At 39.6% G+C, this 13,428-nt stretch overlaps 1 protein-coding gene across 1 annotated transcript in view; it reads left to right on the top strand.

Annotated features, from left to right (window-relative positions):
- ACER2 (alkaline ceramidase 2) overlaps window positions 1-11,957 on the top strand; it is a 13,609-nt gene extending 1,652 nt beyond the window's left edge. Inside the window, exons 3-5 of the mRNA XM_031056894.1 lie at window positions 3,190-3,327; window positions 7,878-8,015; window positions 8,725-11,957. Of these exons, the coding sequence (XP_030912754.1) occupies window positions 3,190-3,327; window positions 7,878-8,015; window positions 8,725-8,911 (463 nt within the window). The 3' untranslated portion in view covers window positions 8,912-11,957. The remainder of the gene's footprint in view (window positions 1-3,189; window positions 3,328-7,877; window positions 8,016-8,724) is intronic.
- The last annotated feature ends 1,471 nt before the right edge of the window (window positions 11,958-13,428 follow it).

Genomic DNA, 13,428 nt, shown 5'->3' with positions numbered 1-13,428 from the left:
ATAAAAACATTTTGTTGCTCTTTTATGAAGTAAAGAAGTTGAGGTAATGGAGAGGCTTGAATTGCAGCATCAGTATTGTTCTCTCTGAAGATTGCTATGACTGTTACCTTTTGCCCTCTTACACTGTTACTCTCTGCACAAATTTTTTGTTTGTTTTATTGTTGGGGGTTTTGGTTGGTTGGTTTATTCTTGACAGTATGCCAGATTAGAAGTTGCTAATGCATGGAGAGAAGTTTGGTGCCTAGACTGACCATACCTCAAAATAGCTTGCACTGGGTACAGTGTACCTATAATTACTGTATACAGCCTATGTGCATGGCCCACTGCTCTTCAACGTCATCATAAATGACTTGGACTTTGACACAAGACTGGAAGAAATAGTAAGTTTCATGACCACACTAAATTGGGAGGAGCTGTTAAATTCCTTGAGGGCAGAGAGGCCTCAAGAAATGACGGCAATCACCAACCAGGTGAAGTTAGCAAGAGAAATTGCTGGATTCTGAGATGGGGCTACCCTGGATGTATGGACAGACTGGGAATGAGATGCTGGAAGCAGTGCCATGGAAAGGGACCTGGGGGTCCTGGTTGATGGCAAGTTGAACATGGGTCAGCAGTGCCTTGGCAGCCAGGAAGGCCAGCCCTGTCCTGGGAGGCATCAGGCACAGCATGGCCAGCCGGCTAAGGGAGGGCATTGTCCTGCTCTGCTCTGAGCTGGGGCAGCCTCACCTCCAGCGCTGGGGGCTGGTTTGGGCACTGCAGTATAAGAAAAACATTAAAATATTACCGAGCATCCAAAGGAGGGTAACGAGGATGGTGAAGGGCCTTGAGGGGAAGCTGTGTGAGAGGTGGCTGAGGTCACTTGGTTCATTCAGTTTGGTGAAGACAAGATTGAGGGGAGACCTCACTGAAGTCTTCGACACCCTAGTGAGGGGAAGAGAAGGGGCAGGAGCCAGTCTCTCTTCTGTGGTGACCAGTGACAGGACCTGAGGGAATGGCCTGAAGCTGAGTCAGGGGAGGTTTAGGTGGAATATCGGGAAAAGGTTTTTCACCCTAGAGGGTGGTTGGACACTGGAACAGCTCCCCAGGGAAGTGGTCACAGCACCAGCCTGACAGTTCAAAGCGTTTGGACAGTGCTCTCAGGCATATGGTGGGACTCCTGGGGATGGTGCTGTGCAGGGCTAGGAATTGTAGATGTTATCCTGCTGGTGCCTTCCAACTCAGCATCTTCTATGATTCTATGTGGCTTTGTTGCATTGGTGTAAATTTAGTCCTTCTGCGTATTACAGTATAATGTTATTACAGAACATCATCAACTTAACCAGCTTTAGTGGTGTCTTTGTTTATGGTGTGACTCTTAGATGTTCAGTTCAGGTGAAGAATTCGGAGTCCTAAATTTATGTGTAATTTATGTAAACTCTGTAAATGAGCTCCCAGATGCCTAGAGGTTACATTTTGCCAATTAGAGTCTTCTGATATTGCAGGGTAGGTTCACAGTATGGACAAGGATGGTAAACTATTGGTTTGTAAAGGAATAACTAGACTTTTGGGGTAAAATACTGTTTCTGTTTAGCTTTGGGTTAAAACTTTAAATACTGATATGAAAGATCCTATCATATCCTTTCACTTCTCAGAGAATGTGTCAAAACAGTTACTTTTTAGGAAAGGTCTTAATTCCTTTCTGAAGTATGCAGACACTCTGGGCAACAAACCTGTGCTAGTTTGAAGGCAAACCAGCGAAAGGAATTAACTCCACACAAACATGTTGCAAGGGATTCCAAGTAAGAATTACAATTTAATAGGAAAATTTTGCAATAAAGGCAGTAGTACAGAAACACTGGCTTAAACTGACAAAGTCAGAATATGACCCTGTTGGTCAGGGTGGTGACAGCTGTCCCATTGGAGTGAGGGATGTGGTCTTGTCGAAGCGGTGATCCTGTAGAAAGGTCTGGTTTTTCTTTGGAGGTCCAGCGGTGATCATTGAGAGCTCTTGTCCACTGGGAATCCAGTGGTGGCATTGTGGTATCCCAGGTCCCAGATTATATACAGGTAGGAATATTAGGTACCTCCCCCCAGGGTGGATATCTCACAATGGGATGATGTAATTCTGTGGCTCATTCAGGGGAGTTCTTGATGGCCCATGAGTGGAGATGACTCTACTTTAGGCTGAGTGTGCATTGGGCAGCTGCTGGAAACAGCTGATGACCATAGCTCATCAGAAGGTGCTATTGGTGGTGATAGAATGCATACCTTACATTGTAACCCAAGACAAAGCCCTAACCTAGAACAGGTTTGGTTAATACTTCTAAGTTTTTTGCTTTGCCTGACTAATCCTCTAGTATTATATGTATCGTGTGCTCACAGCTGTACTGTTCACTTTGATCATCCTCATCACACTTAGAATTTTCACTGCTGAAAATGTTATTATCTATCATGATCAATTTGTGATGTATTTTTTCATTGAGACATTAATGTCATATCAGAACTTCCTACTTAAATAACTTGTTGCTTTCCAGCAGAATGAAAAACTTTAAAGCAAAAGGCAAATGAAATGAGCCTAGCACTTGTGGCCATGGAATGGTACTGTACAAATATATTGAGACCCTACTTCAAACATAGAAGGCCATCCTTGGACAGCAATTTTAAAAAGCTATGGGCCAATAGTTAAAAGGCAGGGTGGTGATCCTCTTTCTCAGCCATAGACTGGAAGTGGGTTGTTTGAAGTGCAGACCTGGAGTTTAAACAACAGTTAACATATATTTAATTTAAAAGTTGTAAGGCTGTCTACATAGGGTGCAATAGTGATTTCATATTTGCTAAGAATATACCAAATCTTGGTTTTATAAAAAAGTTTGGGAATTTCTCACCTACTGTTGAATTTGATTAAGGATATGTTCCAATTTAGCATGTAAGTTTCAGTACCTTTGAAGGCTCTAAAGAGATAAAGGAAAGTTAAGCGTACTGTGACATAGCTGTAGAAGTTGAGGCATTAACAATAAGAAAATACCCTAAAAATCTATGTTAAGAGCCTGAAGAATGATGAGATAGAACATTTTCAAAGAAGTACAGTGCTGTGTACAGAGGTAGACCTCGATTTTGTTACCTTATTTTAATAATGCTGAAATTTCTGGGTTTAGTAATTTAAAGTTTTGAATTAAAAGAAGTTTTTCTGCCCATATGAACTCTACTCAGGAGCCGATTTAAAGCTGCTGTGGGTGTCCTGTCTGGAGTTACCACCTGCCTGGCCTTCATTAAGCCTGCCATTAACAACATCTCGCTAATGACACTGGGAGTTCCCTGCACAGCTTTACTCATTGCTGAGTTGAAGAGGTAAGTGCAATTCTCCAGCATGCAGGCAGCATTGCCTTCTCAGATCCTTAGGACACTGTGAGATGATACACTATATCTGGCTTCAGTGCATGTCACAGCAGATCAGAAATGCTTCTACCACAAGCAAGAGCAAATCTAGTATAAATTTTCTTGGCAGTTCAGACATTTTTTGACAAGGATTTCTTTTCCCTAGGACTTCATAGTAGGCGAGATATTTTCTGTGTGTTCTTGCAACATACCTCTTGCTGCAACCTGATTTAACTCAAATTTGTTTATTCATTGTTAAATTAGGGCCTGGGTTTTGTTTTATCAACAGCATTTTTACTATATAGTGTGCATAACAGTGAGGTGATGGCATGGTTGCAGTCTGGATGCTAGTGGGAGCAAGGCCCAAGCACATGTGGAAGATGTTCCAACTTCCAAAGTTGTACTGTGAGTCTTGCATGACTTTGTCATCTGATATGAATAATGTGATGGAGTCAGAGTTACAAAGAGAAGGTTAATCACTACATTTTGGAGGATAGGTGTCAGTCAAGGCTGTAGAAATCATAAAACCAGAATGCAAATAGAGAAGAACCTGAGACTGATTTCCACATTTTAGAGAGTTGTTCTGTTATAGTGATACCAGCAGCTGTCCAGAGACCTTTTTTTCCATCTCTTCACCCGCTGCGAAAAGGACTAGAAGAGTACTAGCATTTAAACTTGGTTTTTTTTCACCTCTTCTCCACTGTCTGAGAAAAATTTTACAACCTACACTTGCTCTTATATGTTGCATATGTAGATCAAAATAAGTTAGAACAAAATGTCTTCATTCTAATTGTGTCTGTTAGAATAGAGACGCTTCTGTTTGCTACATTACCCTGTAATGATCTGCCACTGCTATACAATGGAAGCCTCTCCAAATAATGTTTTGTCAAGGTGTTCATGAGTCATTTCTCTTTAGGCATCCTTCTGTGTATTTCTGTGGTCAAAGACACTTGGAAACAGCGCACAAGTTAGTTGTGGACAAGGTCAGTAGTGGAACAATATTAGTGGTGTCTCATTTTGATGATGGCACAAACTACTGACAGGGCAAAGGGACATCTGGTTGTGGCATGGGATAATCTGTGAATTCTCTGTCAGTTCCATATCAGTTTTCCAGGCATGAGCTCATGAGAAACTTGAAAGGACAAGTTAATGTCTCCTAAGTTTGAGTACTGTTGTTTCACATCTAGGAATTGGTATGCCTATAGGTATTTGTTTTTTTAAACTCTTTCTACTGGGTCATTGTCCTGGTTTGGGAGGAAATGTAGCATCGCAAAGCCACCCCAGGACAGTCATATATTACTAAAATGTCTGGAGTTTCCTGGTCATGTTTTTTTTAGGGAGAAAATTAAGGGCAGAGATAGATCTTCTTTTCCAATTGGTGAATAAAAAGGGACCAGAAGTGACATAGGGCCTTCTCTGGCTGTGCATTGGAATGGTTTAATACCACTGATATTTGTGGATGAATTTGTAAGTGCAAAAGACAAATAAAAAGCTTTTCTTTTAAGCTATGCTGATCCTTTTGAAATTTAAAGGGTTACATTCTTGTCAACTGAGAGGTAAGGAGTCATGTCACCCCTTTTGCAGGAGGAAAATTAATCTAACTATTACTTAAAAGATTTGCTATTTTTCCATTCTGTGCTACCATAGCCAGGAGGGGACTTCACATCCAAGTCTGTGGAAATTTTTCTGTGAAATAGATATTTGGGGAAGAAAAGTTGCTTCTGTTCCATGCTGAAGTTTTTGGTATTTTAGGCCAAAACTCCTTGATGTTATTCTTATTTTAGGCTGTGTCAATTTTGTACAGAATTCTGGGGAATCAAATGTACTGAGTTTTTAAACAAAAATTTTCTGCTTTATGTTTGTCTTTGATGAGGAGATAATATTGTTGCAGAAGAGCCTTAAGTTCTTAGATGTGGACCTGGTAAGGTCGAGTGTATGGCTGGGAAGTATTGTGGGTAGGAGGTGATCAAAAGAGCGAAAGGTAGGCAAGTGTCCTTGAAAGACAAAGAAATTATTAAACTTTATTCTCATTTCTGTCACAACAAATTCCTTCCTGTGTATCTTAAAAGAAAAAGCTGTACTAGAAGATGATACCAGTGGAAAGTTGGGATGTGTATCCTTTGATTTGCCTAGTCTGAGCCATTGAGGTTATAATGTCATCAAATTAGTAGCTACTTAGGGAGATAATGTCCCCCATGTGCTGATGGTTGCTAGAATATTGTTGCTCAGCTGACTTCTGAGCCTTGAGTAGTGAAGGTTTACTGTAGTTTCTGGTCTGACCATTATTATTTGATTCTTCTACTAGAAATCTGACTCTGGGGGGAGCCTTGCTTCATTATTGCTGGTTCTTTTATTTCCTTGACTAAAAGGTTTAGCTAGTTAAAAGTTTAAAATATTCCTTAGGATAGAAAGGGAGATATCTGTGTAAAATTCAGTTAATCAACATTGCATGGGTTTGAAGAAAAGCTGGAATGCTTTTTTGTGGGTTTCAAGATATCAGAAGATAATGCTGCTGGAAGTGTGTATTTAAGTGTCCCTTAAATAGTAAATGACTGGATCTCACAATGTTTGCAGAAACACTGAAATTTGGATAACTGTTTTGTTAAGCAGAGAACATTGTGCAGTGTAGATGAAAGGGAAATGGAAGCAGAAGATTTGTGGGATCCATGATCTTTCAGAATAGGGTAGGATAGGATCAGGGCAGCATGAATGTGTCTTTTAGACCCTCAGCTAACAAGTCCTATTTTAGTTCTTATCAGTGTCCATGTCTGTTGAGAAATAAAAGAAAGGCTACATGTCCAGGTGGTATTTGCATTACATCTCTTCATTGTAGTAGAAGCAGTCTCCTGCTTCCTCAGCAAGCATGTGCTCACCCATCTGAAGCACAGTTACTGCAGAACTGAAGACTCCATGATGGGTGATCTCAGAAAACCCAGGAGTATTACAGAGATCAGCAGGCTGTGCTCTTCTTGTTGTGATCTTTCCACCTTAAAGTAGTCCTTTGCAGAACACTCTACAATGTTGTCTTAAGTTTATAAAAGTAATTTGCAGTATGTGATGGTGGTACTGAGCAAACCTGTATTTACAGTCTGTACCTTTGCTATGGCTGATCTTGTACTGGGTAAGTAAGTCTCCAGTTTTCCTTTGCAGCCTTGAATTCTTTGAACCATGCAGGTTAATTGCCTTTTCCTCTTGGAATTCAGGTAGTCAGGTCCTGACTAAAAGACCTTAAGTTTGAGGCCAAACCTCTTATCCCTGTTAACCCTTGTCTTGGTTTGGAAAGACAGGAGTCTGCTAAGGAAGGCAGGAGCCTCCCCTGAAATTGAGAATGTAAACCCTCCCCACCCCTCCGAATTGCTACAATTTTAAATTAAAGGGCTCTCAGGCAAAGATATGGGAGCAGGCAATAACAGTTCTTTAATAGGGAAGAAATAAAAAGAATAAAATAAACAATACAGTCCACTGGAACAACACTGACAGAGTCAGAACCCAACCTGACACCCTGTGGGTCAGGGTGTTGGTGGCAGTCCGATTGAAAATGTGGCTGCAGTCCTCTGAAGTATCAGGTGTGGTTCTGTTGGAGCAAGGGGGTTCTGTAGAGAAGGATGTAGGCTTCCTCTGAAGATCCAGGAGGAAAAGGTAGCTGCTGTTCCTCTGGGGAATCTCGTGGAGAAAAAACTGAAACTGCAATTTCAGAATCTCGGAGTATATGGGGTAGCAGTGCTTGGCTCCTCCCTCTGGGCGGAGCATCTCACAATGGGATGTTATAGTTCTTATCAGTCATGCACCGATATTCAATAGTCTGTTATCAGCGGAGGTCCCCTCCCGAGGAAGGTGTGAATGTGGTCATTCAAAGAGAGCGATAAGGCAAACTGCTCACTTGACAAGGTAATCAGCCATACAGATGGTAATGGAAAACATCTTGCATGCAATCTTCAACAACCCTCAAACCCTCTTAAAAGGGATGTGGTTGCATGTGTAGATATGTCCGGGAAACTCTCATATTCTCAATACACACACCCTTTCCTTTGTTAGAACACACATGTACTCCATCTCAGTAGTCTAGTTTTATCCATCAGATAAACAAAATTGATTAATGTGCCTATCTGCTTAGGTTCATGGTTTAATGCTGTTAGGAACAGTAGTACCTCTGACTGAAGAATATAAATGCCTTAGCATTAACAGAAGTCTTTATACAGTAACAAATTCGTGCAAATCTGAGCATTTGCTGCATGGCTGGTGATTAATGAACAGCATGTGTAACTAATCACTAGTTACACCCCTTCCTAGGTATAGGAATAATGTGATGTTTGCCGACCATTGATACACTGGTATTTAAGATAATAATGTGTCTTAAAACAGAGCTACTGATAAAAAGGCTTGTTTTGTTACCTCATCTCTGCCTTGCATCAGAGCCGGACTGTAAGTGAAGATAATCTTTTAAGTACATTTATGGTGGAATCATTTTAATGATGCATGTCTGATATTGTTTTATAAATATTTATTTATGTTTTTCTCCTTAGGTGTGAAAACCTGCGTGTATACAAACTGGGTCTCTTTTCAGGTCTTTGGTGGATGCTAGCTCTTTTCTGCTGGATCAGTGACAAGGCGTTTTGTGAGATCTGGTCCTCATTTAACTTTCCCTATTTGCACTGTGTATGGTAAGTGGTGTGTATAAAGTCCAAAATTTGATTCAAATGTGATCCATTTTCCCCACATTACCCTTCTGTGCTGCTTGGTGGCTATTTCTGGTTAGCTCTAGACAGAATATATAGTAAGATTTTTAATAAGCCTGGAACAAGTCTTGCACTATTCAGGGTGGCAGATTTAGGCCTGGTTGTGTTCTTAAGCCACTACATTCATTAATTGTAACTGAATTCCTTACCATACTGGCTGTGTCACAGCCATAGCTGTGACTATGAAAACTTCAACTGCCATTGATAATGATGGTAATCCTCATGATGAATGAGGATTAGTGATTAATTAATGATGGTGAAGTGGAGAAGCAGTAAAGGGCTTTGATGCCTTTTCTCTTTTACCACCCAGCAAATCATGGTTACTTACTTGAGGTGCCATATCTCAGCATTTCTGCACAAATATGACAGGTGCAGAGAAGCCAAAAAACTGGACACTGTTTAGACCAGGGATAAACTACAGTTTTGTGGTTTTCCTTTCCAAATATTCTTTGCCTCCATGCAAAGGACAGACAGCAATCCTATGGGGGGCTTGTGAGAAGATGCTGAAGGACTGACTGATTTTAAAGTATGGTGATACAGTTGATTACTTTACAGAATTTATGTTACTGATTATTTTTTTCTTTCCTTTTTTTTTTTTTTTGTCCTATCTTGATGTGTGGGTGACTATTCTCAGGCACATTTTGATTTGCCTTGCGGCATATCTAGGATGTGTCTGCTTTGCTTACTTTGATGCTGCCTCTGAGATCCCTGAGCAGGGCCCTGTCATAAAGTTCTGGCCCAGTGAAAGGTGGGCATTCATAGGAGTTCCCTACGTCACCCTCCTCTGCGCACACAAAAAAACATCTGTGAAGATTACATGAACTTGGAGGCCATGGAATGAGGATGGATTTTCAACTTATATTCCAGCACAGACAATATTTATATAATGATAAATGACTAGTGTTGTATTTTCTTTTCTTCCTAAGATAGGCAGCACTTCAAGTGTCATAGGAAGAGGAGGGAAGTGTGTTCATTCCTCTCCGAAGAAGAGAGAGGAAGCAGGAACATGGGGGCACTTGAACACTAAAGTAACAAAATGGCTTCTTTGTTTTTTGCACTGTGTTTTTAATGTAGCATTTCGCTTGATAAAAACTCTTCAAATACCAGGTCAAAGAATGATCTTTTTGTAGTGGGTCACCTTTGGTGCTTGATCCACTTCTTTTGTAACTTTCTTTGCGAAAGAAGGCAGTCCAAGATGCCTACATGCCATCCTGTGTCCTTCTTAGCTCTGATTTTGCTGCGCTTACACATGGCCACAAGAGTGTGCTCGAAGCCCATGCTATTCCCAGCCTGGTGTACCCAGGCTGTGTGGAGCCCAGGGTGTACATCACTTTGGATCACAGAATACATGGTTGCCTCCTCAAGTACAGCAGGAGATGAGTGTTTGCAGCTGGATTACTATGTAAGTGCAATTAGGCAGTGTAAATGCAGAGGGAGCTAACAGAAATCCCTAAAACTATGTAGTAGTTTGAGGATTTTATTGTATTTCCACTGTCCTGTGAATACTTGTATGCTGCACATTTCCTTCTTGCAGAAATGTCACAGAATCCCTCTCTACCTCTTGAGACGTGTTTGGTCTTGAATTTGGCATTGAAGTGCTCACAGAAGTGTGAACGTTACCTTCAGTACAGTCTCAGGTCAGCATTGACTGATAGTGTGATTAAACTATAAAAACTCCTAGATGCCTAGCTGCACATCTAATTTAAGAGCTGACTTCTCACCAATGCATTGCAAGTGATGTCAAAAATAGTCCAGAGCTCTGCTAGTTATACTTAGGAAAAAAGTAGATAGCTGCTTAAAAACCAAGCTGAAGACCTAGATTTCAGTGAGCAGTGAGATGTAATACTGAATCTTGCATTCTTGCAAAAGATACAGATTTTCCAGTTTTTTTCAGTCCATTTTGTAAAGATAAGAGGTGTCTAGGTCCATTTAGTTTTAAGATTATTAGTGTTGAGGTTCAGGAATGGCTATAGTTCTTGCGAGCAACTAATACAAGGCCTGTTTAAAAAATGGTGCAAAGTTAGGCATGTTTTTAAGTATGAGCAATTGTAGCTGCTAATAGCTGCAGTTTTGGAGAAAAAAGAGTCTACTCACATTCCTCAGAACTGTGATATCAAAACTCTAAGTGGGTTAAGGCTTTGAATGTACACTTTTATTAATGTGTTATTTCCTTTTTTAGTATTAGACCATGAAATATGATTTTCTGTTTTGTTTACACATCTTATGTTGTACTTGTTTTTTATCAATGCAAAAATGTACTCTATACTGTGTCATCTTTATGAAAGTTGTTTTTAACAAGAACGGGCTGAATTAATTTTCAAGCATTTTGAAACCTTTAAAACTTTTGTATTAAAATTTATGCTTAGAAAGCAAGAAGTAAGGTGTATGCTGATACTCTTGAAGCAAATTGTTAGTGAGAGATAAGACTTTTTCATGAGACCTTCAAAACAGATGAGTAGACTACTGTCAGACGACTGCAAAATCACAAAAGCAGCATAAAATCTTTCTCATGGACCAGTTCATATTTATACCACTTGGTAGTAGATTTGAAACATCTTTTTTTTGACACGCAGTGATATAATTTTTGTATGAAACCTGTTTATAAAAATGTATGTAGTGATGTTTGTTACTCTTTGAAACACAGCTATTTTTTCCTTTTCCTTCGTCTCCCCCAATTATGAAATGCTCAGCTTCAAACACTTCTCAGGTATTAAAAGTTCTATTATGAGATCTATATACAGGTAGGATGCTGGCTGGAACCCAGCTAAGTTTTCTGATGGCTAACATGGTCCTACTTTGAGTAAGACTTTTTGATCGTGTTTGCTAAATTATTATGTTATGGTAAGTGAGTTATTTTCAGTATTGCTTGGGATATATATTCACTATTGCAGACATAGTGTACTATTTAAAAAATTGGAGCCTTTCTACTTAATATTTTGCTTGAAAGCAACCTCTGACTCAAAGGGCTCTAGTTAATCTGCTGTCAGTTGCTGTCTCCTACTGTGCAGAGTCTGACTACTCACAAAGAAGTAATTTTATAATTTAAAAAAATCTCAGTAGGGCATTCAGCTATTGAAGAAGTAAATAAATGCAGATAACAGGCCAAGAATAATCTCCTGTATTTTTGTTATCTAGTCTTTTTACCCTTTATGGGAGATTTTGTGAACAAAGGTCAGTATGTGTTGTTCAAAGTTTCACTGTAGAACTGGTTGGAGTATTTCTCTGTAGCAGCAGCTCACCACTTTTAGATTTAGCTATCACACTTTACATTTAATTAGTGTTAGCATATACAGCTGAAACTATATAACTACACTTATTTTAAAAAATAACATGCAATTTTTACAAGATTCACAGTCTTACAGATTGCACCTACACAAGAATATTTAGTGCTCAAAGAAGTATATGATTGACATACAGAAGGGTTTGTGCACTGGATTGTACAGATTGATAGAGAGTGCCCAATGAGCTGTATAACATTGCAGTATAAAGTGATTTATATGCATCTACAGGTTTTAAAGGCCCAGAATGTTTTCTTTCCCTGCCAGCAGGAAGTGAGTTAGTTCCTGGCGTTTAGCTTCAGTTAGTATTTTAGTCTATTTAGTGGGATGTAATACTGTGTGGAGTGTATTGTAAATATTGACATGTGATATCCATCATTCCTTTAATGTTAAAGTTAAGTTTTTTACAAGAGAATGGTTAGTTTTCAGTGGTAGCAAATACCCAATTCGCAGTCATTAACAACTTAAGGAGTACTATGTAAGGACTGGCGTGGGATTGGGCATTTCTTCTGTCTCATTTAAGTCTGTATACTAAATGTTTATGGAAAACATGTAATACTTTGCAACATTAAACTGTATTTGGAGCAAATATTGTTTGCTTTTTCAGGCATCATGTTTGCGGAGAAGAATGCAGCTGCCAGTATAATGCCTTGAACTATAAGGATGATTGTTTCCTTACACTTATCAGCAATTTTGACTCAGTCAGGAAGGGGGAGACTGCATTACATAGAAGATCATTAATTAGTGAGATAGTGATTACTTTGTGTATCAAAGTGTTTTTTGCAACTAGTACAAATATTTGAAAACTGCAAGCCTGTGAATCAATGAAGACAAGTAGCAATAAATGGTTAAGAATGAGTGGCCTGCATTTCCACAAATAGACAAAACTGGATCAGAGTGTGTACATCGGGGAGAACAAAGTGGGGATCTTCAGTGTTACCTAAGATTGCAGTTTGAATTTAAGGGAGTGAGATTGTGGCTACATAGTAGCCTTGCACCTCCCTTCCCCTCCTGCTTCCCTTTTACCATGGTTCCTCTCACATCATTTAAAAGACCATTTTTGAGACATTCATGGTCCTCATAAGCAATTATAATCAAGCTAGAAATAACTTGTGTGAAAGCATAGCTGTAATTCAAGAATGTTACTCACTCAGAATTAATGTCTGTAGCTGCTAAAAATTCAAAAACAGCTGGTGGGTTGGTTCATAGATTGTTGTGTCACTCAGTCTGCTCTTATGTGGAATTTATGGACATGGTTTCCCATGGAGATGAGAGGAACATCATCATACCACTGCACTTCCCTGATAGCTTCAGAGCTCCATGCTTATTTTGTCCAAATCTGACAAAGGCAAGAGCCTTGCAGGTAATTTTCTATTAACTGTGCAAAAGATGGTCAGGTAAAAAAGCCAGGCCTCTGAGACAAGCTGTTGTTAAAATAATAGACAATTTACCCAGGAAGGAATCAAAGCAGTGCTAAGGTTCTGGATTTGCTTTTCCTGTGGTTTGTACCAGCTACAGCATCTGGAGCTCCTTACACATGGAAGGAGAATTTCACATGCTTCTGTTCCAGAGATAGAGGGATTACTTTATTGTGTAACACACAGAGATCAACATTTTGCTCCAAACTTATAAGGGAGAAACTCCCCCGAGAGGTTGGTTGGCAATGTCTTGTATTGCTGTGCTCCAGGCTGTCAGTTAAACACAGTGCAGGCTGAGAAAGACTGCAGTTTGAAGGAGGTGACTTCCATGTCACAAACTCAGGAGCCATAAAAATCTGTTCGTAAACTTCCAGCATGTAGTGAGGAGGTGAGTAGGTGTTGGTTAAAAACAAGTTGTGTCTACCTAATTTAGTTTTCTTCTACAACAGGGTATTTTCTGTCCATGTGGCTGTGGAAGAAACTGAACTGTTAGATTTTGGCACATAAGCATTTTAGCATGGTTTGACAGGACATTATTATAAAAGTGCTAGAAACTCTTTTTGATAAAAGTTCTGTCTGTGGATTTGTGTAAAATTGTTTGAATAGCTGTTCCTGAGCTGTCCTAGATGATCCATTATAAAA

The sequence above is a fragment of the Geospiza fortis genome, unplaced genomic scaffold (assembly GCF_000277835.1).
Source record: "Geospiza fortis unplaced genomic scaffold, GeoFor_1.0 scaffold12, whole genome shotgun sequence".
Classification (NCBI taxonomy): Eukaryota; Metazoa; Chordata; class Aves; order Passeriformes; family Thraupidae; genus Geospiza; species Geospiza fortis.
Note: the sequence above shows the minus strand (reverse complement) of the source record. Positions and strands in the feature narration are given on the sequence as shown.